This window comes from Corvus kubaryi, unplaced genomic scaffold, assembly GCF_017639235.1.
Source record: "Corvus kubaryi isolate FWS band 111438036 unplaced genomic scaffold, C.kubaryi_AGA036_p1.0 136, whole genome shotgun sequence".
Classification (NCBI taxonomy): domain Eukaryota; kingdom Metazoa; phylum Chordata; class Aves; order Passeriformes; family Corvidae; genus Corvus; species Corvus kubaryi.
The window spans coordinates 650,392-677,112 of NW_024580670.1; the positions used below are offsets into that span (position 1 = coordinate 650,392).

The window sequence follows — 26,721 nt, forward strand, 5'->3', positions numbered from 1 at the left end:
CAGGTGGTGTTTGAGAGGCATGTCACTGTGTCTGCAAAATGCAATTTATTTAGTTTGGAATCAGGAAGATGGTGCTTAGGTTCTGCAGAGCATGGGAGGCTTGGCTGGCTTCTGCTCCAGGTTCTGAGGGCTGGGCAATCCCTGGGTGCTGCGTGTGAGCAGGGGGGAGAGGGAGGAAGGAATCGGTGAAAAGCTCCATCTGTTTTCATTCTGCTTTCTCCAAGAAACCCTTAATACTGTCCAGTGTGCTAACTGTGTTTTCTTCTGGGTGCTTCTAGACAACAGCTGTTCCAGTTAGTGCTGGATGCTCCCCTAATTCCATCCACTCCAGCCTGCAGCCAGTGTCCAGCTGCCGAGAGCCACAGGAGTCCTGTTCCTCAGCCAGATTCAAAAGAGGTGCTAGGGATTGACAGCTTCTTAAGAAAGGATAAAGTCTGCACCTCCACAAAGGCAGGTGGCCTGGCATGGACTGATCAGAAGAGTTTCAAAACTGAGGAACACCATGACCTTTACAGCACTTCTTCAGCGGTTTGTGGTAAAGACAGCAAAGTGGGATCACAAGAGATTCCTGGGTGCACCAAAAGTCATGAAAAGCCTTCTACATCTGTGGTAAAAGGAGACAAGAAAGGTGAGGTGTTTAATTGCTGGTTATGTCCTGCTCTCTCCCCCATGTGTGGGTGGCTGTACACATTAGAGGACCCTCAGTCCGTGGCACTCATCCCATTTCTCCACGTGGTTCTGATCCGTGTTGGCACGTTCAGCTCCTTCCCCTTTAACTGGCCCAGACTCCCTTCACATCGCTGCTTGTGTGGGACAGCTCTGCTCCAAGCGTGTTCTTCAGGAGGAAGCTTGAGCTGCTGCCAGGGAATGGAATGGAATTCAGCGCTTACGGATTCCTTTGCTTTGAGTAACAACACTAAAAAACAATAGCTGTGCAACAGACTCAGTAAAAATGAAGTAATTCCTCCTTCATCCTTGAGTAACCAGATGCAGGTTATTTTATAGCATGTTTGTTATTTGAGGGGTGAGCCTGAACTCAAAATGAGCATGGCAGCAGCTCTGTTAATATTTCTGTTCACACACTCTCCAGAAGATTCATCTGCTTCATTCTTTTGTAATTCCAGAGAGTTAAGGTGAATTTATTTTGAAGCACGATGGTACCAGTTTATACTCATCAACCACAATAAAATGGCAGAATCCTCTTAGTTCTATCGTGCTGGCAGCCATCCTATGGACCCAGCCAAAAGCCTAAATTAAAATAAAACACCATGTAGGAGTACACCCCTGGTTCTTATTAGTTCAAATTTATCTGTTCTTTTGTTTCGTGATTTATTTGTCTGGCACTCTGAAGTTCATATGTATTCATTAGCTGGGTGAATCCTGCTCAGAGAGGTACCACAGCCAGGAAAGGAGCTGTGGGAAACCTGTCATGGCTTTATGCATCAGACCTGCTTGTGTTGGTAATTTGAAACTCAAATGAAATTTTACTGCTCATTTATTTTTGAGCAATTGAAACTTTGACCTGCTTGCCTGCAGTGAGGGGTTTTAGTGTTATTTATTCCTATTCTAAGAACTCAAATGTAACTTCCAATTCAGTCACAGACTGCTCAGGATTAGTGTGTTTTGTTACTGTCCCAACCATTTGGGGTGTTTTAACCTTTGGAATATGACATAGTGGGAGTTGGGAATTGTGGAGCAGAGAACTTGCTCAATCCCCACAACACCTCAGTGTTTTTCAGAGGTTGTTTTTTGTTTTGTTGTTTAAATCAAAGTTGGCTTCCTCAAGCTGACACAGAGAGGGATACAGACTCTCATCCTGTTCATTCAAAATTAGCCTTTTGTTTGTGACATAATCTGGCTGCTAAAGAGGAATATGTTAAGTCTGTCTTTACAGATAATGCTTATAGGTGCTTCTTGAAAATATGGTACAAAAGTAATTGAGCTGTGTGTATCCATGTCTGTGGTGTTCGTGAGCCTCAGGCCAAGCACAGAATCCAGTTACCTGTGCTCAGAAGTGAGCGGGGAGCATGGCTGGATTGTGGGGTTCCTGTGGGGCTGTTACCTTGTGCATTGACAGTCCTGGGAGGGCCGTACATTGGGAGCACAATGTCAACATGAATAAAGCTTCTGCTGTAGTGTTTTCTCCTTTGTTTAGGAGTAAAATACTGCAAAAGTGGGAAGCATTACCAGGGAAATCTGCTGCTGTTTCTGTTAGCCCCGAGGTTACTGTGTAGTGTGTGTGTGTTAGTCTAGATTTTATTAGATATACTATTCCCTCTGACTGCAGGCAAGATGAGAACCAGTCTGATATCACATAGAGAGGGAATTCGTTGCTCTGGAAAGAGCTAAAAAGGAAGATTCTGGACAGACACATGAGATCTTGTAAAACAAGAAATCTAGAGTTTTGGATTTTCATTTTCAATCAACAATTAGTTTCTCAGACGAAAACATTTGCTCTTTGCTGTTATAGCCACACTAGAAAATTCCTTCTCCCTTGCTTTCAGTGGAATGTCCTGTTTGTGAGGTTGCTATCCTAGAGCAATATATAAACAAACATCTGGATAGCTGCTTGACCAGAGAGGAGAAGAAGGACAGCCTCCGAAGGTAAGGAACAGCTCTGAGAGCTTCCAAATGCACGTGGCTGGTTTGTGCACTGCTGAACTAAGAACTGTTTGTTGCTGGGGTGTAATAGTAGTGCTTTGTGTTTGTTTCTGGCTTCCCTGCTGTGTAGAGCACTCCGAAATCACAGTGGGGATTGTCCCCTCTTGAGAAAGTCTGTGGATTGCCAGCACAATTGCTCTTTGGCTTTTAGTGGCAAGAAAACAGTGGCCAATGCTTTAACAAATTCAGCACAGGGAGGAGAACTTTGACTGTGCGTTGTTCTTGTCACCTTTCTTCTCCCTGGCATTAAAATTCCCTTCAGATAATACTGGTTCCCATTTTTCATTTGGTGAATGAATTGCTTGCCTTGGTTCAGGTGTGCCAAGAGACATTTTCTTCAATAGCTGTCAAGTTAAAGAATAAAAATTGTGCCTTGCTCTCCCTGCTGTGGGGTTGTTGAAATTTCCTGAAGATCTCGATTTCCATAAGATTAATGCATTCCTTTGGCTTTGTGCCCCTGCCCCAGCATTGGTCACGGTCACCACGTTCACATCAGAAGTGGAGCTTCAGTTTGTTTTACTTACAGCAGAAATTTAGGCTGTTGTTATTTCTGACTGATCAGACTGAAGAACTGGGAGGATTTGTACTGCAATGCTTATTTTTCCAATTCCCCTGAACCTTGAATTAGAAAGTAATTTTATGTTAAAGCTCTTGTTTTGCCCAGTCACGCTTAGTGTGCAGTCCGTAAGCTAAAGGACTTTCAAGATGAAAAAATGGTAAATGAGTAATGAAATCTGATGTTACATTTAAATTTCAGTTTGGAGTGTTTTAGTGCTTTCTCTGTTCTTAATAAATAGAAATACAAGCCAGATCTGTCCTTGGTGTCATGCCCATGTCCTTAGCAGGATTTAAAATTCTGCTTATTTAATCTCTAGACTACTTAGGCCTTCAGGAGGTGTCACACCAGACACTGCCCCTTGGGCACTGGCAGTTTTGGGTGGGTGCTGGCCCTTGGCAGTGTCTGGTTTGTGGCAGTGGTGTGTGGTTCCAGTAGCAGCACATCCCTAGTGCTTCTCTGAGGAGTGTGAGCTCTGTTTATTCTCAAACAAGGAGCACCATGGCTGTGTTAACAGCTGAGCAGTTTCAGCAGAACTGCTAATTTGGCCCCTCAAGGCTCCACAGGGGTAATTCCAACAGGTAAGTGTGTTTCCAGAGAACACTGTGTTTCTTAAGCGTGGGAAAACCCAACCAACATTGGATTTAAGCCTGTTGTGAGCTGTTTTCCTGGGGCTGGCTGCTGGAAAGCTGTTGGCACACTTTAGCTCATGCTTCTGGTGAACTGGAATACACACCAAGCTTCTGTAGGACTTTCCAAAGATTTAATTATTCTGTGAATTTTTTTTGTATTTCCCAAAGAATCTGAAAGAAGTTTCCCTGAACAGTGTATTGTGATAATCCATCTTCTTTTTACCAGCCATGCTACAGGGCTGGATGAGAGTAAATGAATTAATGACAATTTTTGCATAAGACTTTTTTTTTTAACCTTGAAATTTTCAACATGATAAGTCGAAAGTGCTGAATAGTTTTCAAATCTCTTGTTTTCACAGTGGAAAGCTGTTAACTGCTCTCTAATCCAGAGTAGTGCAGCTGAGCTTTATTTTGCTGCAGAAAGAAAAATGTCTAAATAAGTGCTGTTCCTCTGTGAATGATTGCAGTTGCAGAAGATGAGTGAGGCAGTAGATGGGTTTTGGCCCCTTTGTTTTTCCTAGTTTGAGAGTATCTCACCTGGAGGTGTAGGGAAGCCTGAGCTAATTTGACAGGAGGAAATGTTCTGCTAATTTTAGGTGACAAAAGTGGTACTAGGACTTGAATTCTCTCTGGCAGTTTCCTATAATTAAGATGCTTTCCCCAGCTGTGCCAGGAATGTTGAGTTCTTCTGACAGACAGCAATGGAAAGCAGCAAATTTTGGCTTTAGATGCTATTTCTCTGAGAGCACTGTTACTTATCTTTAATGTCTCTCTCTGTATCACCAAACCACCCTTCTGTTAGCTGGGAACTGCTGCCTTCAGGTACATGACTATTTTTCTCAAAGACATTTTCCCAGAAAGCTGAAAAATCTCCTAATTCAAGTTTTGGCTTGATGTTTTAATGCTTTTAATATTTCTCCACCTGAATCAAGTAAGACATGAGCAGGACTGGGGTGGAAAACCCAAGTTTCTTTTATATGTATGTTACTCTGAGTGGGTGAAGTACCCTTAAGTAATTGTAAATACTTTGATTTTAATAGAGTATTAATTAAATAAAGTCTCTCTTGTTTTCCTTTGGCAGTTCTGCTCACAAAAGGAAGCTGATGTCCAAAGTTGTTTATAACCTGCTGTCGGATCGAGATCTGAGGAAGAAGCTCAAGGAACATGGTCTGTCTACCTCTGGGACCCGCCAGCAGCTCATTAAGAGACACCAGGAGTTTGTGCACATGTACAATGCTCAGTGTGATTCCCTAAATCCCAAATCAGGTAAGTGAGAGAGTGCAGGGAAGTTGCTGCCATCACAAACCATCAGTCTGCATTTCCCCTTCTGTCACCTCTTGAGGTGGGAGTAATGCTGGTTTGACTGTTTGGGAGAACTGGAGCTGGAAGAATTTATCTTGTGTAAATCAAGATCAATGCAGAATACTTCTTTAACCTGCTGGGGGTACTCAGGGTGAGTCTGCACTCAGTGCTGGTGATGAAGTGGCACTGAGTCTCTGCCTCATTCATCCAGGGTGAAGGAAGAGTTCTGGGGTGTGTGGCATGTCCTTCAGCTGCTCTCCCCTAAATAATGCAAAACTCTTCCTTTGTTCAAAACCTGTGCACAAAGGGTGAATTATTAAACTCACGCTTAGGATGCAGACGTGCATTTTGGGTGGTAGCAGGGAGCCTGAGGTCACCTATGTAGCACGAATAGCTGAGCTTCTGAGGAAGCACAGGTGCCAAATTCCTGGCGTGTGCTTAAACCAGTTTGGAACAGGTTTTATTCTTTCACAGCTTAATAAGCTTTTGTTCTGACTGCTTCACTGTCTGGTGAAAGTGTTTGTTTTAATGACTGCCCACAGCTACCTGGCAGTGCAATGGAGATGATGAAATGCAGGAACAGATTTGTAAAAGTAAATGTCAGAGTAAACTGTGCAGGGTTCTGCATAGCCGTGGCTCTAGTTAAATGTTAAGAAACAGTTATGTTGTTTCTAGGCTTTGGATGTGTCTGAAGTTGAAGTTGATTGTTGAAGTAGGTTGTAATTCCTCTGTGGGCTGGGGGCTTTGGCCTTCAGCCTGCACATGGTTCTGTTGCCCTGGAAGGTGGTTTGGGGACAAAGTAAGATAAACAGTAGATGCAACTATTGTGTCTTCCACTGAAACATCCAGTATGAAATGGAAAGTCTCTGAATGATGTGCCTGTGTGCCTCAAGCGCTGTTGTGTGCAGGAGGGAGGTTCAGTAGGATTTGGAAAGACTGCACGTTTGCCTGGCGTTGGAGCCTGAGCTTTCCCTCTGGGAGGGCTAATGCTGTTTGTGTTTTAAATTCATGGTAATTTCAGTCTGTGCTGTTACAGCTCTCTATTACCCAGCTCCTGCTTCAGTGATCCCTTTCTTGTATTTCCAAACAGTTGCAGAGGTTGTTAAAGAGCTGGAAAAGAATGAGAAGATTCGGGTTCAGCTTGAGTGTAATAAACCTGGTGAAAATGTAAGTGACTGATCTTGGTTCTCACAGAGGGGTGGCCAGCAGAAACTGCAGAGTGGGCACTGAAAGTGCCTGCCCATTGCTTTATTGTGGGAACTCCTGGGTTGCATATTAGAATTCAGGTATAGCATCCTGTAATGAACCTGATTTTTCTCCCACCACGCATTTGTGTCCTTGGTGCACTGCTGAGCTTTATGCCCAAACCGTTAAAGTAGGAGCAACTTTTGACTGCAAAAAATTCTTGAGTAATGTTCCCTTGGCCATACTGGAGGATTTTGACCCTTCATGGCAGTGTGGGTAATAAATACTTTGCTTCCTAGAATTCTCTAGGATTTAGTTAGCAAATTCCATGTTCTGTATTGGCAATAGCGCTGTTCTTTTCCCATGACATTTGATACTTTGGTGACTTTTGAAGCCTGTTTGTTGCACAGTGTTAGGAAATATTTTATGGCCCACATGTGCTGGGTGTTACGTGGGCTGGCTTGGTCCTGGTGACTCGGTGGAAGCAGGGCAGGACACTGTGCATATGTTCTGTAAATGTGAATTAATGTGATGAGGTGCTGAAAGCTGGGGGAGGGGGGGGAACCAGATAGTTGCTTCTTCCAGTTGTAAGTCTCTAATTTCAAAGTCTGCAGCTTTATCATCTTTTTATTTACATTAAAAACACTTGTGTGATTTCTGTAGAGCTTGACCTTCACAAAGGACCAGACAGAGGAAGAAATAGATGAGATCCACGCTGAATATCGTAAGTAATATGCAAATTTCACCTCATTTTGCTTTTAAATTCATGTTATTTTCCATAGAACTAAAATACACGCTCTGATTGCCTCCAAAGGCATCTCTATTTATGCACTTTGTTCTTTCTTAACGTCCTCCCATGTTTGCTGGACATGAAAGCAGCAGAGCAGGGTGTTGGTGTCTCCTGCCAGGCTGTGGGATGTGCAGGCGTGTGGTGTCACTGGGAACCCTCTGCAGCAGAACTGCTGAAAGGCCTTCCTGAGCCCCAGCCAGGGGATTGGCCTTCCTGCTCCTGGATTTACTTTCTTGGTCTGTTGTACACATTTAGAACAAAAATACATTAAATACTGTCTTAATTTGTCAAAGACAGGTGTTTTATTGAGTTTAGGTTGCTAAAAGGGCATGGCTACAAAACTGATTTACTCACTTGGAGATCTTGATAATCTCAAGCAGCTTAACTGAAAACTTAAAAGTCTAAAAAGATAGGGAAAAGGGGAAGATAGAGAAGTATTTTAATGGGAACATACGGTTTTAAAATTAATTAAAAAAACTGATCAAAGAGGTAAATGGTAACTGGTGTCAGGTAATTATTTCCTCATAAAAACAATAAGGAAGCAATCATAAGCATGAAAAAAGAATTATTATGTTAAAATTCAAGAACAGTCTGAGGTTAAAGAACTCTTGTCAAATGCCATTATTTCACTGTACCACAGATGGACTTTAAAAAGCTTTATTACACAACGAAGTGGTTTTTTTCCCTTCTATTTTACAGCATTTGCACCCCAGACCCTAATTCCCAGCTGAATGAATGCACTCTGGTGTAAATTCTGGATAAAAACCTCCCATATGTACTTTTGTTCTGCTTTTCCATATGAAAAAACACACTGGGGGCTGTGAACAGCTTTGGGGAAAGGCAGGACAAACTGTCTGGGAGAAAACACTTTTATTTTTTTTTCCTGCTTCTTTGCACTTTCCCAGGCGCTTGGCAAATTGCACATTGCACTGTTGGCATTTTTTTGCTGTTTATGAAATAGCAATTAGTACTTTGGCTTGATGAACCTGAGGATGGGAGCTGGCTGACATGTGCTGGCTGGGAGCTCTGCCTGGCAATCACAGCCGCTGTCACTTCCTTCTGCTCCGCAGGACTCGGGGACACCCTCGGCCCACTCTGCTTTTTTTCATGGTCTCTATTTAAAGAGTTAAAAAATCTACAGGAAAGGAAATACAGCTGTGAAAATGAATTTATTCAGTTGCCTTTTCTGCTTATAAATCTTTTAATTTACAGTGTTCATTGAAGGTCTGCTGCTGCTGTCTTGTGTTCTAAATGTTTGCCATTCTGTCTGGGGCCGCTTTCCATTGCAGTGCTGCAGTTGGTGGGATGTGCCTGGGGTGTCATTTCAGCACCACAGTGATCTACAGTGTAGCTGAGCAGTGCTTGTGTGCCAGGACATTTCTTTTCAGAAAAGCTTTGTAGTTCTGCCATGAGCCAGAACAACAAAAGATAGTAATGCTGGAAAAACTGAAGCGCCAAAGGAATTCCGTAATGAGAGTGCAGCAACTCAGACACGACATCTGAGGCAGAACTTGCTTTTTATTAACAGAATTTTTGGCCTTATGTGGTGTTTTCAGCTACTCAGGGAAAGGGAGTCAGTGTCAAATCTGTTTCCTTCTGTAGGGCAGAACTTGGTGTTATTTTATTGTAGAATACTCAAAGAATCTCTTCACTGAAAGGGTGGTCAGTCATTGGAATGGGCTCCTCAGGGAGGTGACACAGTGCTTGACAGTCCTTTCTAGGAAATTCCTGCTGATGTCCACCCTGAGCCTCCCCTGGCCCAGCCTGAGGCTGTTTTCTCTCATCCTGTCCCTGTTCCCTGGGAGCAGAGCCCGACCCCCCTCGGCTGCCCCCTCCTGTCAGTGGGTTCCCTCCCTGCCTCGCCAGGGTTAGGTGATCCACAGCATCCTGCTGAGGACGCTGGGTATTTTCCCAGCCTCTGAGTAAAGCATTTGAAGTATCGAGGTTAAATAATTCCATTGCTTTGGCTGAGCACCAGAGGATTGCCTAAAATGTACCAAGTGATTGAAAGTGCAGAGAGTATTTGCATTATTAACTTACCTAAAGGGTCCAAACCCCAACAGTGTAATGGGCATGACACAGAGCATGAAGTGTTCATCTGTGCCAGTGCTGTGGGTAGCTCTATAAAAGCACAGACACAGATTTGGATCGTTAATAGAATGTGGAACATATCACAGTGCTGGGTTGGTTTTCATCTGCTGTAACAAAAACGTTTTTAATTCAGTGTTTTGTGTCCATTTTTGTTCACGTCCTTTCAGTGTTTGTGCCATACCTTAGTCCTGTGGGTGTGGTCAGTGATGCTCTGTTACCTTTCAGGAAACAAACACAGAAGTGAATTCAAGTTCTTGGTGGATCAAGTAAATAAACGGTGGAAGAAAAGAGGTGAGAGCAAAGCAGAAGGTGCAAAACAAAACAAAGGGGAAGTTGCTGTCAAAGAGCTGCCAGCAGCCACAGGTCAGTGACATTCAGTATTGTCCCCTCTTGGACTGCACTAAGACCACTCTTCTAGAACCTTTAAGGGGAAAAAAACCCAACCAGCATAAAGATCAAACAGACCCTAAAATGACTGACTGCTGTTGATTTTAGTATGGAACATAAGCATGACCCGTAATAAATATATTAGTTTGATTTCTGTGTGTTGTGTCTGGATGTGGTTTATCTGGGGCACATCCCAGTTGGTTGAAAAGGGGTTTCAGGTTCTGGTTCAGGTTTGCTGGAGGTGCTGAGGGTGGCCACGTGACCACTCTGGAATGAAGGTGAAGATGGGTGCTGCTTGCTGCCTTTCAGCCTTCCAGGATCATTACTGTGAGAGGGGTTGGTAACTGGGAGCTACAAAAGTATTTGTGGGGATTGGATTCAGGAATTATTTGTCCTGAGACTGAAGCAATAAAATCCTTGGGCTTGTTTTAGGCTGTTCACACAGGATGTTGCCTGTCTCTGATTTGCTGTGTTTTGTGTTTGTGTGCTTGGGCACAGTGAGAAGTGGGAATGCATGGCTGCAGTCACTCACTTGTTAGGAGGAAGGAACAGCCTCCAGCCTGTTCGTTACCCTCCCTCCCCACAGCACCAAACATCACCCATGTGTGCTCCCAGCGTGTTCCCTGTGGGATCCTTTGGTCTCCTTTGGTCTGTGCTTCATGGCTGCTTTGGCAGGGAACATCTTATCTTTGAATATGGGATTTAGAAGAGCATTCCTCAGCGTAATAGAACTTGTGGATTTCTAATCTATTTAAGAGACTGAGCTTTGGCGAGAATCCCACTGGCCAAAATGGGACGTGCTGTTGTCTGTATGCTTGGGAAAACATGGCAGTGCAGTTTGCCCCAGCTCTCACAAATCCCTGTGCTCTTGAGCTGAGTTAATCTGTGGCTCTCTCTGGAGCTGGCTCTTCTGGCAGAACTCTCAAGAAAAAAAAGCAATGAAAAAAAGGTATAATAGCGTGAATTTTATCCTTATTGTTTCCTGCAGACCTTGATGCAGTGCATAATCCTTTCTGTGTGAAGAGTGAAAGTTAGGGAATCTTAAGGACAAAAGATTTTAAGATATTCTTCTCCTGTATAGAAGCAGAGGCAATGTGTTATTGGATAGTGGGGTCACAGCCTTAATTTCCAGCTCTGGAAGGGAGGGATGGGCTGCTGTGGATTTTGGGGTGTCTGTCTCCTATGTGAGCTGTTCTGTGTGTGCTGCCCTGCAGGCTCTGAGAAGCTGAAGTAAAACCACAGAGTTTTTCCAAAAGAGTGATCAGATAGAAAATAACTCGGATCAGGTGTATCATCCTGCATCGTGTTCAGAATGCAGCAGCACCTCGTTTGGTTCTGGCAAACCCACACAATTTCCATGACACTTTGTTCACTGAGCTTCCAACAATCCTTGGAATTTCAGTTTTGAGTTTGATGCAAAACATCTGCACTCGGATGACTATAAACAATTGAAAAAGCAAGAAGGTGATTTACAAGGGAAGGAACAGATGCCTAAAACCTGTTTCCTCAGGGTTCCTTGTTAACAGCAATTGCCTTTGTATTAAACTGGGAATTACAGTATGGGAAAGGAAGAAGCCGGTAATGGCCTGATGGTAACAGCTGGAAGAGCCAAGGCTTTGTCTGCATTCCTTACCCACTTCCTTTGGGTTCTCATGGAAGTGGTGGAATTGTGCAGAATTAAAACAGACCTTTGGTTTGGTTGGGATTTTGTTGGCTTGTTCATTTATTTTAATTTCCCCCCTCCATCTCTCCCATTGCCTTCTCCTATTGGTTGATGTAATTTAAGCTCACTGTTTGTGATGACATTTTAATCATCTGTCCCTGATTTACATCATCTTCCTTTTCATCTTTAAGCTTAAAATGTCTGTTTTCCCATCTTTATAACTTTTGCACATGTGGCTATGCTGTGCCTAAGGGGAGAGCGCTGTAAGGATTTGATAGATATTGGTGCTAAATAATTTGATTCAATAAATATTAGCTGTGCTAGGCTGCATTATTGCACAGGCCTTTGCTATTTTTACCCTGCTCATTTCAGAGTTGTGTTTCATTAGCTGGACAACTGACTCACTGGGATCTGCTGGTTGTTTTCAGCAGACAAAAATATGCCCCTGATAATTAATTATGCCTGTTAGCAGGAGAGAAAGGGCAAGCTGAGCTGAATCCAAAGATTGTGAAGCCCCTCCACACTCTAATTAAAGTTCTGCTTGGCCATTTCTGTCCAAACCATTGCTGGAAGGGTAGAAAAGTCAGAGTGGTCTGAGCAGGAACATGGCTTGGGCCCTGAGATGGAGACAGGACACATCTGTGACTCTCACAATCTGAGTTATCAGTGAGATGGATCTGGGAAGGGCTTCATGTCCTGAGCAATTTTCAAGTTAAGTAACTCACTTGAAAATATTTGTGGGTATGGCTTAAGGGCAGTCTATCTTTTCATACCAAAATTTTAACCTATGTTTGTTTTCTCTTTGGAGGGGCAGAAGGTGTCTTTTCAGAGAACTGTTCATCTTTTCATTGAACGAAACACTTGACACAATACCAGCAGAATGGTTTTCAATTTTTGTCTGTTGTGTTGTCTAGAAATTATTTTTCCTATTGAAATGGAAATGTCAATGCATTGACCTTGTCTTAGCTGCATAAGGAAGTAAATCACAACTGAAAATAAGCCTGTTAACTTGATCTGTAGAGCTTAAAGCTCAAGCTTCTGATGCAGGGGCTGAAGTGGATTAGTGGCACAAGCAGCCAACAGCACTGTCTCATTAAAAGTGCTTGCTAATTTCTGAAATAAAGTTCCATCTTATGACGTGTAAAACATTGTCACCCTTTATTTCTCCCCTTGTGTTTGAAACTCAACAGTGAAACATTTCTGGTTCTCAGGGAGTTGTTGGTTGGTTTCTTGTTTTAAATATACATGAAAAGAAATTAAACCTTTGAAACTGTGAAAGTTTTGGAAAACCAGTATGTAGGAATGAGATTTTGATATTTAAATATTTTTAACCTATTTTTTTCTTAAACATCTATCTCTAGGCTGCAGAATTATAAACAATAGTATTTTGCATTATCATTCCTTCTAATCTCTGTCTTTCCTCTTGGTAGAACCTGAGGAAGAGCATCACACAGCTGTTGTCCTTGGAAAAGCTCAGGAACTCCAGTCAGAAGTTCATGATGGCCAAAGAAGTGAATCTCATTGCTTTAAGGAAATCCAGAGATCGGCCTCTCCTGAGTTCTCTCTGTCATCTGGGTCAACAAGCAGGTTAGTGAGGGAGCCACTTCTGCCTGGTTTGTGCCAGATGAGAGCAAACAGGGAAAAGCTGTGCCAGTAACATCGAGCAGTGCAGGCCTCCTGCTTCACAGGCGGGGTGCTGAGCTGTGCTCACAGATTCCTTCTCCATGGTGTTCCTGGGTGTTCAGTAGCTTGAGAAAGGGAGCTAAAATACATGTAGAATTCACTTAATAGTTTGTAATGCCTTCTTAAAGGATTGATAGTGTAAATGCTCCTTTTGATACAGAAGCAGGGAGTGGAATGTCTGGGGAACTGGGAATACATTTGGTGCATCACCTTCCCATATGCTGGAAATTTTATGCAGAGAGGTCCCAAAATTGGTACAGCCCCAGTCTTTTAAGTAGTATTGCTGTAAGGAACTGTGGCCCCAGTTTCTGGATGAAAAGTGAAAAAGTAATTGAAAACAAGTACAGAATAATTGGTTTTTGCTATGTGTCTAAAAGCAAGAGACCTAATCTTTTGCTACCTTGTTGGTAACAGAAATGAGAGGAGAATGCAGGTCTGCATTACCAGGAATAAAAAGGTTTCCTGTGTTTTTAGAAGTGGGAGATAATCAGAGGAAGTAGCTGAAGGTCACCAGCTGAGTTAGGAGTGACATTTCATAATTTCCCACCCCTTAGACCACTAGTACCTGCCTCTTCCTCCTTGTTCTGCAAATACTAAGAGTAAAGTAGTGCTTGGCTTCATTGTTGGTTATTAACAGAGCAATCTAATTGAAATATTTTAACAGAAACAGATTTTCCTAAAGTCATTTTGGTTCACAAAGAGCTTTTAAAAGTCATCATGCGGGTTCCCTTTCACAGAGGGAAATGTTGAACTGTGAGTGAAAGCCTAGGGGAGGCATTGGATTGAGGAGATCAGCTGAGGGGATTAGAGAGCATCAAATAGTAAATGTCTTTGTTTTACAGGATCAAGCTTTGCTGCCTGTTTCCATTTACTTGAATGAATGGGAGCATACAGTCAATATTTGTCAGTAAACAGCAGTTTGTCAGTAAATGGCTGGCAGAGCACTGGTGGAGGCAGGAAGGGTGGTTGTTGCCCTTTCAGAATATCACTGCATTTCTGTTTGGCTTCAGGCCTGCGTTATAGACCAATAAAGCCCTTCCCCTCCTGTGGCCCTTCCCCTCTGTGCTATCTCTGTCTTTCTGCCTGAACTGGTACTGTAAAATTGATAAAGGCAGCAAATCAGTTATTTGCTGTTCATTGTGTAACAAGCTGTTAAGATTATTACTGGACTAGTTTTATCTCAGTTTCTCAGAATGTAAATGATGACAACAGTTTTTTCTTCCCTGTGACCAGGGACCTGTTCTCCTGCTCGTTTCTTGGTCATGCCCAGTGCTCTGGACTCACGCAGAGCTCACACATTGTCATACCCAATGTTGGAGTGTCTCATCTCCAGGTGTGTGGTATTCCAGCAGATTCCCCAGCTCTGTGGGACACACTGACCTGCAGAGGTTAGGTAACCCTCTGGTCTGACTGCCCAGGGCAGGGGCAGCTGGAGAGGCCCAGGGAGCCTGGGGGCATTGCAGCCTGCAGCTTCTCCTCGTTTGCATCCAACCCCAGTGTCTGGCCTGCACAAAGAGATGAGAACAGCAGCAGTAATGCAGGGAAAGCTCAGCTGAAGTGACAGATGCTGCCTGGGGATGATGGAAAGTCCCTCTTGTCTGAGCACAGTGTTCCTCATGCCAACCTGTACCTTGCTAAAGAGCACTTCAGAGTGTTTTCCTGTGTTTTCTGGGAAATAAACAAAGGTTACAGGGGTCTCCCCCTCTCCAAATGCTGAGGTAGAGGGACACTTACTGAAAAGTGTCAAATGTGCTCTTTGTCTTGACTGTGCTCCTGGTAGCTGCTCTGAAGGGGCAGGAGAGCTGCTGGGCTCAGTACAGTGCCCAGGTCCTGGTTTGGCCCTTGGAGGCCTGTTGGGTCCTGCCATGGCCATGGACCAGCTTTGGACCGTGCAGTTCCACCCAGGACTGCAGCTCATCCTCCCAGCATGCTGCTCCCACAGATCTCTGTATCCAAAAGGGCCCTGAATTATGGCAGCATTGGCAGGGGCTGTAACGAGCAGGTGTAGTCATTTAAACTGCTTGGAAGAAAGATGTATTTTGTCACTGTGTGGTTACCATGGGGCTGGTTTTTGTTAATTGTGATGAAACAGATCCAGTACAAATCAAACAAGAATGATTTAGATGTTGATGGTTTTAGTAGTATTGTGGTACTGTATCAAGTAATGGTTTTCTGAGGCTTGTGTTTTTCTGATAACGAGAGGGTATCCTTTGCCAAGAGTAAATGTTTTTCACATTGAAATGTCAAAACTGGAAATATAGTTGGAATTCCCAATCTGCATACTGTGTTCCTGTGAGGGCACTTCTAAAGGGAGGGCTGTTTTGATGAATTAAAACAAAGGATGTTTAGTACCATATAGAATATAACAGAACAATCTGTGAGTCAGAGTTGAGATGTTTGTTCTGCCAAAAGATGCTGCAAAGAAATCAGTGATTCTTCTGTTCTCTCCTTCATGAGGTTTGTCCCTTTTCAGTCTCATATCAGTACTTGCTAGCGGAGTAGTTGGTCAAGATTATAAATTCATTCATTGTACACTAATCACTGATGAACTGATATTATTCAAAGGTTGATGTTAAACTGAGAAAATGAGAATTTTACTCCTGCTGGAGAAAAGATCCAGACCAGGCGTGGAGGATGTAGCAGCGCCCCAAACATGCTTGTGCTCTACAGAGATTGATGATCCCACCAGGAGAGTAAACTGTGTGTTACAGATAAGCACCAAAACACAGCCATGGCTTTGAAAGGGTAATTTTTCAAAGCTCTGAAGTCACAGTTGCACAAAGCTTCCACAGGACTGCTGTGCTCCGTGAGAATAGTCCTGTAGTATTCTTTGACTGTCTGGGACTGAAGCCAAATTTTACGCAACTACTTAAACAATAGGAAAATTAGAAAAGAAATTAGGAGGAACAGTGATAAGCCAGTTAATGAGCTATGTAATAAAGAAAATATTCCATTATAAGTATTCCATATAATGGGGATAATATGCAGTTTTCTAAGTAAATTATTTTTTTTCTTAAAACTGTGTTAGATGCGAATGTCGGTTCCTGATGACTACAGTGAGACTTGAACAGCAGACAAAATACAACATGGGCCTTGTCTGAGATGCTGAAACACAGTCAGAAGTTTGAAATTCTGGTGGGAAAGTGCTATATCCGCAGCCTGTATAAATCCCTATGCTGTTGGAATACCCAGAGTGGCTGCAGTGTCTGCCAGGAGGGGTTCATGCCCAAGGAAGGGGCCTCATTTGCAATATGTGGGGCTTTTTGGCAGCGAGTTTAGGAGCCGCTGATCAGGATCCAAGATCTGCATTTAGCAGGTCACTTTTCCTTGGATTTCTGTGCTTTACTGAATATGGGCTTGAGTTCATCAGCAGAAGAAGAGGTAGAAATAGGAGTGCACTGGATGGCAACAATCCTCTGAACTCTGCCTGGCTGACATGGATTTGGCTAAGCTGGCAGGGCAGAGTGCTTGGAAATGCTGTGTGAGCTCTTCCTGGGCAGTTGCCTCAGTCTGAGTTTGAAGGCAGCGTTGTCCTGTGCCCTGGCCATCACTGTCAGATGAGAGAAGTGTATGAAAATGTGTTGATCAGTGCAATAATTGCCTTTTTTAGTTCTTCAGGACTTTTTTACTTAATAAATCTTGCACTGATTTGGCTCAGAGATGATGTACATCACAGTCTTAGACAGGAGTGTTTGATCTGTGAGTTTTGGCCTCAGATACAGGTTCATTGTGAAAGGATGATGATACTTTTCTGCTATGCTGTTGATTCATACTTTTCTTCCCAAAACTCTGAGCTGTAATAAATGGCAGGAGCTGTGAGGATTGGTGGCAAGAGTCCTGGGGACATTGTGTCAGGTAGGGACAGCTGGTGGCCTCGGATGTGCATTGTGGCAGCTCTTACATACAGCCTGTGTCCAGGAGGATGTTGGTCCCTGGTCAGGAGCCGTGGGGTCTGGACATCTCCGAGCCCTGAAAACAGGAGTCATGGTAGGGAGTGCTCTTGGTGCTTCAGCCACCACATCCCACTGCTGCCAGACTCCTGAGGGAAGCAGTTCAGAGAGGTGCAGCAGATCTTTCCCTTTTCCCAAGGCACAGCCTCAAAGGTGTATACTTGGACTGCAGAGGAGGCTGTGGAAAACTAAGGAAGCCTGGAAAGAATCAAGGAAAACAGCAAGACGGTGGAACCTGTGTAAGGTTTAGTGCAGACAGGAGCCCTCCATGGGGGCCTGGGCAAAGCCAAGGCTGGCAGGCCTCTGCAGAGACAGGAGGATGAAGCCATGGACACGTGGTCTGAAGAGGAGGTTCTGCAAAGCCAGGGAAGATGTTGTGTTGCACAGCTCACCTTGGATATAACGCGGTGCTTGGGCTGCTCCAGCAGTGAGCTCCTCCTGTTCGTTATGGGTGGGACAAAGTGCAAGCAGGATTGCAAGAGGGAGAAAACAGTTGTTTTCCCTCACTCCTGGTGACTGGGCATTCGCCTCCAAATGACATTGGTAAAATGAGATGGCTGGAGCTCATTTCTTGTGCCAGCGTTGAGGGAAAGCTCAGAGCACGTGCCAGAGCCTGGTGCACAACACACGGCGGGATGGACGGATGGAAGGACGCTGGCTGCTCATGCGAGGCCAAGAAGAAACTTAGTCTGCCTTAAAATAAACCAATTCAAAGAGCCATTTGCTCCTCTCAGTTTTAGAACAAGACACGTCATTCACACTTACATCAGCTTTTTTCTCTCTGTTTTAGGGTGGTGTGTTTATCTTAAATGAAAAAAGGGGGGAGGGGGGTGGAAGTCAAGCCCAACCGATGGTCAAGAAAGGAAGAGTTGACTCTTGGTTGACTGACTCTAAAGGATCAGGGAAACCAATCCTGCAGGAATATGGAGTTGAGGAATTGCCTGAGTCACTGGAGCTGCATTTTTCCCAATGTGGAGCCATGAATAAGTGCAGGATCACCCTGCCACAGGATGCTGGCTGCATCTTGAGCAGTTCAGGTGAAGAACTTTAATCATTTTGCTGTAAAATTTGACTCATCTGGAAATGATCTGTAAAATTGTGGGAGAGATTAGTGACCTTTAGTTAAGAATAGGACAGAAAACCTGTTGTGGGAATTTGTCTTGAATTTGGAGTCTGACTGAAGTCTGAAGAAATGTTTTGCTGTGCCTGGATGTAATGTAGGCAGATACCTCTGGGGCATTGAAAAGGCAGAAAACACTGGAGAAATGAACAAAACAATTCTAAATTCTGTGATCTCTTTGATCTTTTTCTTTCTAGGAAAAAAACCTTCAGAATGAGGCAGCTGTTCCTCTTATTTAACTCATAATCTTCAGTTTAAGGGCTAATCATTTGATGCTAAGAAGAGGGAGGAGTTTTCTTCAGGGAAAGAAAAAGAGTTAATTTAAAACATGAATTCAGTTGGTGGTCAAAATTGCTTTTGTTTAGTTGACTTTTTTTTTGATAATTGTTTTTCAACTGTGGCGTACTTAAGGATTTTTTTTTTTTTTTTAAGTTTTTGAACGTTTGTCCCCTGGCATGTGTCCGAAAGGTGTATAATTACCTCAGCTCCACTCTAGCCTTGCTCAGGCTTTTAACCAAAAGCGATGTCTGGGAGAGCCGGGATGCAGAGAGCTGCTTCAGTGAGGGGCTGGCGTGGAGCAGTGGGGTGTTGGAAGAGATCCTGAGACACAGGGCTTTTATCTCCAGCTGGAAGTTCAGAACCCTGGTTTGTAGAGCTACTGCAGCTCCTCAGTCTCTCACTGCAATTAGGGCGTAGGAGTTAATTGGGTTCTCTGGGGACCAATGCCTGTGGCATCAAGGGCCCATTCACAGCTCTGTGTGTAGGCCAAAGGTGGAACTTGCTGCAGGACGTTTTGTACTTGGTTTTAAAAAAGTTTGGTAGGCATAGACCATGGATTCCACATGTGAATTCTGAATGCGCATTATTGGCTTGAGCGTTAGCCAGATTTTTTCAGTTTTATTGTTTTGCGGTGACAAACACGGCGGGTGATAAATGCTGCTGTTTTCAAGGCAGGGAAGTACATCATGTTCAGGCCTCAAACCTGTTCTTTTTCTGTTTTAGGGGACTAAAAGCACACAAATAGCCCTGTGTCCTCCCCAGTTCTTTTTTTTTAATGTAACTGGAACATTAGAGTAGGGTTTGGAAATATGATGATAACTCATTCCCTGGGCATCCAGTTTGTGCACTGAAAATGAGCTTTTGATGGACTTTTAATTCTGAGAGTAAAAACAGGGTTGACCGTCAAAACTTTCCCCATCCATTTTTGGTATCTTTTTCTTTTTATCTGTATGTCTGAGTGTGCATGTGTTCGAGGTTACTCTAACCTGGTGTTGTTTGCCCACCCGAGTTCCTCTTGATTCTGCAGTTACCGCCACAGTAACAGCTGAGGACTCTCACTCCACAGGGGAGACAAAATGGCAAAGGGTGAAAAAAATCCTGCTGTCTTACAGAAATTGTATGTCATGTTGATTTATTTAAGGGAGACTTTAAAAAAAGAAGGTGCACTTTACCCATGAAAGCATCTTGGAGATCCTCTCCAGAGAAACTTTCTGGTGCCTGGGAATACAGAGGTGGTGTAGTTACCAAAGAGACATAAACATAGAAGGGTCTTGTGTGTTAAATAATGATAATGAGACCCCAGGAATACCTGAAAATGAAGTGATACAGAGATAGAAGTTTCTGGACTGTGCTGTAGGTTGATGTTATTTCTCATTGCTGTTGCTACTGGAGGGGTTGGTCTCATCCACGTGTTCTGCTGCCATTGCCAAGTTGAGCCCTGCATTGCTGTAGGTGTTGCTAAAATAATTTCCATCCATTTTATTTTCCCCTTCAGCACCAATTCGGACATTCTGGCAGATGGGGAAGGGTCTGAGACGTGTTCGGCATCCTCTGACAGGTGAGTAGAATATCCAAGAACTGAAGTCCTTGGGATGGGTTTAGGTCTGTAGTTTACAGTTGGTGGAATCCTGGAGAAGCAAATGCCTTTGGAGAGTCAGATTCTTGGAGAATCCCCACAATTCTGGGAAGCACAGTTTGGTCAGTGAACGTGGATCCTTGAAAAATGATACTTGTGTGCTCCAAGAATCCACAGGTGCCCAACTGAGTATTGTTCTAAAGTGTATATGTAAAGTATATATTCTAATTAAAAAAATAAAAGAGGAAACTGTTTTTTATGGAAAATTAAATCTGATCTTCTGTTGCGTTTGAAAATTCCATTGTTGACAGAGCTGTAGGTGAGGCTGACAAGTTGAACATGCTGGAATTGAGTATCTGTTCTGATTTACTTCTGTTTGAAATGAGAAGAGCACTTCCTGGTTGTTAAAAGCTTAATGTCTGCAAATCTCTGAGTCATGTTTTTGTGACCCATTGGGATTCACACAGATCTCCCTGAGTGTGGCTGAGGGTCCCGTGGATGCAGGAGATCCATTTCCACCATGGTGTAGCTCTGAAACATGAGTTGTTCCTGCCAGTATCTTTAGTGTGTATCTGGTGGTAGCCAGTGATGCCATGAAGATTTTTGCCTTTTTTTTTTATACCCCTGTTATACCTTTTTACAACTTCTGTATTCTCAGTGCTTTTTGCCTGCATTCTTGCACTTGTCTGTCAAGCTAAGAGATTAAACATTTCAGAAGCTTTGTAGTTAGGGATCAATGTGCCCCAGAGCCCAAGGTCCTCTCCAGAACACATTCTGTAAACCAAGATAGAACCATCCAGGGGAAGGTTCCTTGGGGAGGGGGGCTCACTCGAGCCTCTCATTGGGGAATCTTTGATAGATCTGCTAATTAGTAACACCTATAATGATATACCCAATGCTGCGGGGGGGAGGCAGACACAGAGACTCGGTGGGGTGCATCTCGATGCATATGAGCTGGACGTGTACACCTAAAGATCCTTAAAATAAATACCAAGGTCAAATCCCTTTTCCCCTTCTAACCATGTATGACTCTTGATTTTACGACCAGGAAAAGGCATCACCAGCAGATGTGGACTTGGGCATCTCCGAGTTTTCCGTTGTTATTTTCAGTTGTGAATTCCCAGTTTAAGACGAATAGTCCCTGCAGGATGGATTCAGCCTAGCAGATGGCATAAAACAGAGTGCACTTATAAGGAATGTTTAATTAGTAAAAGCTGTTGACGGATTAGCAGCATCTTTCATGTCAACACTATGTGGAATTTAAATCTCCAAGGCTGAATGATGGAAATCAGCCGCTTCATTTACATATGGCTAGTTTAAGAATTTTTTCTTTAACTCTGTGACTAAAAACACTTGTTGAGTTTTCAGTGGAAAATACTTTGTCCATAAATGAAGAGAGTGCCTGGCAAGGCTGCGAGCCCCAAGCACTGTCCTTTGGGGGTAACGTGGACCAACCTCTCGTCCTGCTTCCAGGTGGCTGTGCCCCTGCGGACGGTGACTCAAACTGCCTTTTCTGATAGAGCATCCTCATGGTTTTGTCAGTGCCAGGGATTGTCCTCAGTTACGGACAAGGAATTTGGGAGGATGCTGCTGTTCCTTGGGTTCCAAACTGGTCTCTGGGGACAGAAGGAGAGGCATTGTGATGACCCTGTTCCTGCAGGCTCAGGGTCTATGGGATGATTCATGGTGCTGTCACCTTCAAATGAGAAGACAGAAATATTTCTCTCACCATCCTTGGAAGTGTTCAGGGTCAGGCTGGACGGGGCTTGGAGCAACCTGGGATATAGTGGAAGGTGTCCCTGCGCATGACAGGGGGTGGAATGAGATGATTGTTAAGGTCCCTTCCAACCCAAACCGCTCCATGATTCCCCATCACCTGTAGCACGTACATGTGCAGCATCCATGTACTGCTCACAGTGCTTCCATACAGCACCAGTGTGTGCTGTGTTTAGGGCACTTGCAAACCCCCTATTACCCTTCTTTTCTTTCTTTCCCCCAGCAGCAGCTCCGTGGCTCTGACAGGGAACAAGAGGAAGTTGCGTCGGCCGCGAATGCCCGAGAACGATCGAGCAATTCCCCAGGGCAAGCGGAAGAGGAGCTAGTGCTGCAGAACGCCCGAGCTCAGCGCTGGGAAACCCCTCTTGGCCTTTTCCCATTCTCAGAGTATCTGGGTACTGAGTAAAATGCTGTATTTTCACATCACTGCCATTCCAGCTGCATTAATGACCAGGCTGGTGGGTTTGCCCACAGCCCTGTGGGCCACTGGCGGTTGAGGTTGGGCACAGAGTGCCGGAGCCCTGCAGGAGCCTGGCCTGGCTCCTGTGCCGTGAGTTCCCTCGCCAGCGCAGCACGCAGGTCCCTGTGTTGCTACTGTTCCTGCTTGCATCCTGTGGAAGCCTCATCTGCCCTCCTGGAAGCAGCTGCAGGACAGTGTCTTGTTTGGGAGCAGGCAGGTACTGGTGCCCCAGTTCCCTGGCACAGCCAGGGGAGGGAGGGACTGAGGAATGCAGGGAGATTCTGTCCTACACAAATAGGCTTTTTTTATACATGTCTGTGTAAACGTACTCAGTATTACATGTCATTATTTTAGTTTAAAGTCCTAAAACTGGAAAGAAGTTGGAAAGTCGTTGGACATGAAGTATTCTAGCTTTCAAACAAATAGTTACATTGAAAAATCTGATCTTCCCTAGGAGGTGGTGGAATTTTGTAATGCAATAAAGCAGTGCAAGAAAGTGAAGGAAATGAAAGAAACCTGAACACCAGGGAAGGCTTTTAAAAATAAAGCTTGTAAGCAAAATATGAAAAATACTTCAGGTGCTTTTGCTGAGCCTGAAGTTTTGGTCAGACCCTGTCAGTGGGAGCTTGGCAAAGAAGGCACAAAATCTGGGTAAGATTGAGGGTGGTTGTGTCTTGACTTCGGACTGTAGCTGAGATTCAGAAATAATCCTCCTCAGGCCATGGTTCCCAGGAATATTTGTGTGTGGAACTGGCTAAATTGTGGCACATATAAACTGTCATAAGTACATGAGGTGGGGAGATGCAGAGGCAAAGCAGGAATCTGTGTTGGTTTGATTGTTTTGAAAGACAGTAATTACTGATGTCTGCTTTAGGGCTGGCTTTTTGTCACAGCAGCTCACATAAGACATTGAAATTGGTTGCAGTCAGCCAGTGAATGGTAATAATATTGTAAATTAGTATCCAAGGGCTTTCTCCAGGCGCTGGCAAAGCAGCTGCTGTTGCAGTGAGGGAAGGCACTGCACTGTCGCTGGTGGGGCACTGGTGTGGCTGCAGGTGCTGACATTTCCCTTGGAAATGAGCTAAAGAGCCTCACTGCCATGGGGGCTGTGACAGTTCTGTGGTGTGGTAGAAGGGAGAGAACAGCTGGCACGTTAAATACGGGCATGAATCAAACTGCTTCGCTGACAACCTGTGGGGGTTCATTTTTTTTATAAAAGGTATTGTTGTCATCACCACTTAAAGTCCAAACTGGTGACCTTTGCCTGAGATGGAGCTGTGGGTCAGTGCTGGAGGAGGGCGATGGTATTTGTAGAGGTGACAAACGTGAGTGGGGTGTGTGGACGTGTGACATGGTGGTCGAGGTGCTGGAGGAGGCTGCATGGAGCAGACACACTGGGCAATGTGGAGGCTTAGGAAAAAATGCGGATTTGATGGTCTGATGCCTCATCCCTGCCTGGACTGAGTGGGTGCCTGGGCAGGATCCAGTCTCTCCTGCCAGACCCAGTGCCAGGGCCAGCTCCAGCCCCAGGCAAGTGCCAGGGTGCTGCCAGGTCCAGCCTTTGCCAGGAGTAGCTGCTGATCCCCTGGGTGCCATAAATGATGCTTGCTACACATCTCACCAACCCAAGATTCACAGGAATCGCATAACGTAAGGGAAAAAACAACAGGGAAGGAAACACAATGTCCTCCCCACGCTGTCCTGTCCCCTGCTCCCCTGGGCAGCTCTGCTCCTCCGTCACAGAGTCAAGGGGCAAGCGGGAGCAGTTGGGGACTGTGAACAGGCAGGCTGGGGGCAGAAGTCACGGCCAGAGAAGCCAGGGCAGCACTGACGGTGGTGACGCACAGGGCGGTGCTGGGACAGGTCCTGCTGGGGCTGAGCGTGGCCCAGCTGCCACTGGCCCAGGGCCCCACAGAGGGGGAAACCCACCACTGTGGTCTTTGGGTGAGTAATTGTGAAGGTGCTGCATCCTCTTACACCTTTCCATTGGGCTGATTGTGACCAGTGTTTGTCACATCACCCACAGCTGATGCCTTGTGCTGGGCTTGGCAGTGCAGGAGAGGTGTGGGGTCCCAGGGACCCTCTGTCTCACCCTGCTGCCAGGGATGTGGGATCCTGGGACCCTCCATCCCACCCTGCTGTGGGTCCAGCCTCTCTGCAGCAATTCCCAGCGTGAATCCGGGGCAGATTCCTGATGACTGCGGTCCCTGGAGGACTGGGAGTAGGGCAGAAGCTCCCTGGAGGACTGATACTGGCAGCCAGGGTGGTGCTGGGCTGCCACTGGAAAACTCCGGGAAGGGGTGCTTTGGGCAGGGAGTCCATTCAGGAGGAAATTAATTCAGTCACGGAGCAGTCCCTCAGGCTGGGGCAGAAGGGCAAAACTGGAAACAAAATAATCAAAAAGTAAAAATGTCCTGTTCCCCCGGCCCGGCAGTGGAGCCATGAGAAAGGCAGGGATGTTGGGAATGGGGGAGAGGCAGGAGCAGAGTCACCCTGCCGGCCATGGGGCTCCCTGCTGGCTCCCGCTCCGTGACTCCTCTGAAATGAGTAGCTGGGGGTTAAACAGGAGTTTGGGGGGGGGGGGGGGGCCACCGGGTTTTGTTTGGCTTTGCAGATGTCAGGGAGTTTCTATTGGGTTGTTTCTGTCAGGCAGGAATGCCTTTGAAAGCAAAGGGAATTGCCCCAGACTGATACCCAGAGCTGGGAGCTCTCCCATCTCCCTGCCCCTGTGAGCAACCAGGGCAGACATCCCTGGAAAGGATCCCATTCCGGGTTGGGATGCCCCAGCACCAGCTGATGTGGGGGAAAGGCAAATGGATCATTTGCACTGCTTTACATGCTGACAAGGGCAATGGGCTGTTCCGATACTGCTCTTAATGTTTCAGAGGAAATAATAAGGGATTCACTTGCCTCTCACTGTGTCTCACTCATCTGGGAGCAGGCCATGTGCCCCAGGGATGGCTGTGCTGTGGTGTTTCCTGGTGTTTTCCCAGAAGTTCTGATTTTGGAGGAGAACTGCACTGATGGGCTGATTCCTCCTGCCTTTGGTTGGATGTTGTGTGTCACAAACAGCAGGACAGCCAGTGCTCCGGCCGGGCTCTGGCAGGGACTGGAGGGGTTCCTTGGAGCTCAGGACACGGGGGGGGTTGGGCTGAGCACCCCGGGGAGGGACCTGCGGCGGCGGGGGACAGGCAGGTGTCAGGGTCTCTCAAGGACACTTCTCCTGTGTTTGCTGGCAGGAGTTAAAAATAAAAAAGGAGAGTCTGTTTTGATAGAAGAACAGATACTCTGGAACTGGAACACGTTACACAAACGGAGGAATTGAAGGTGAATCACAGCTACCTGCTGGGCAAGCCCAACACCAGGATATGCTGTCCAGAGGAAAGAAAAATCATGGTTCTGTCCCACCTGGCATTGGAGGAGCCAGAGAGCCTGAAGTCAAAATGATCTGGACAAATTGGTGAGTTGGCTCCAAATCAACCACCTGGAATTAAATAAAGAGGAGGATGAATTACCAGCTTCAGGAAGGAGAAGGTAAACACATTACTGCAAATGGGAAGTAATTAGTGAGGCAGAAAAGTTTGTATAAATGTAGTTGGGCTTCATTTTCATGGTGAAAGCTCACTGCTCTGGTTAATTATTTGGCCCCACAGAGGCATTCCTGAACCTGGACGGGGGATTTCATAGCAGGTACTCGGTGGGAGAGAAATGGGGGCTGTGTGGAAGCACCCTCACCTATGTGGGCATTCCCAGACACACATCTCCTTATATACTTACACATATATACTGAATTATCCTGAGGACTGCAGCCTCCTTCATATCACTTGGCCAAGATTTTGTTGTTGTGATGAGCAGCAAACTTGATTCACTTTCCTTTGTATACATATGCAAATAATTGTAATCAAAACAAGCAGACCTTTGTTCTGGCTCTTCTGTCTTTAGCTAACAAAATTTCAAATAGATCTTGTTATTTCTATCTTTTTCAAATAGAAAAGTGCCTCACATCACTGGACAGAAGCATCAGTGTGTGTACAGGGGTTGCAGGCAGTGCTGTGCATGGGGTGCCTGGCATTACCCAGGTGATCCATACCTCTGACTATGGAAATGTTGAGTTAATATCCCAGATCCCAGCAGATGACACTCAACATGTCACTGGGGTGTGCAGGTCCCATAACGCCTGTCACTGCTGCAGGTGTGAATCCCTGTGCCACAGGTACAGCCCCAGGGCTCCTGGGTCTCACCAGCTCTGCTTTGCTTTTCCTTCTAGATGGTGAGTGAGATTTCAGGGTACTGCAATGAACAGCTTGAAGTTACACACAAATGTAGTAATCCCCCCCAAAAGTAATAAAATTATTATGTAGTCTCCCAGCAGCTTGAACATGAACCTTCTTTGTTAAAAACCTATGGACTATGGATACATATTTCAACTTTATTATACCAACTTGCTACTCCCAGGGTCTGTGCAGGCTCCATTGGTTTTATGGGCTTTGAGGCCACAATGGGATGAAGCAAGGAACATTTTAGCACAGTGTCCTTGGGAACCTTGTACAGACCTGGCTCCTTGGGGAGGTGCCTGGGGAGAGCCTCTGTCCCTCTTTGCTGGGACAGGA

At 45.1% G+C, this 26,721-nt stretch overlaps 1 protein-coding gene across 3 annotated transcripts in view; it reads left to right on the top strand.

Moving 5' to 3' along the window:
* Positions 1–26,479, top strand: part of RAD18 (RAD18 E3 ubiquitin protein ligase) — a 35,670-nt gene extending 9,191 nt beyond the window's left edge. Inside the window, exons 5-13 of one of the 3 annotated variants that reach the window (XM_042013153.1) lie at positions 279–628; positions 2,505–2,604; positions 4,931–5,115; positions 6,188–6,318; positions 7,000–7,060; positions 9,443–9,580; positions 12,698–12,854; positions 19,795–19,857; positions 21,875–26,479. In XM_042013153.1, the coding sequence (XP_041869087.1) occupies positions 279–628; positions 2,505–2,604; positions 4,931–5,115; positions 6,188–6,318; positions 7,000–7,060; positions 9,443–9,580; positions 12,698–12,854; positions 19,795–19,857; positions 21,875–21,977 (1,288 nt within the window). In that variant the 3' untranslated portion in view covers positions 21,978–26,479. The remainder of the gene's footprint in view (positions 1–278; positions 629–2,504; positions 2,605–4,930; positions 5,116–6,187; positions 6,319–6,999; positions 7,061–9,442; positions 9,581–12,697; positions 12,855–19,794; positions 19,858–21,874) is intronic. The other 2 variants (XM_042013160.1, XM_042013171.1) reach the window with 2 other exon arrangements.
* Positions 26,480–26,721: the final 242 nt, after the last annotated feature.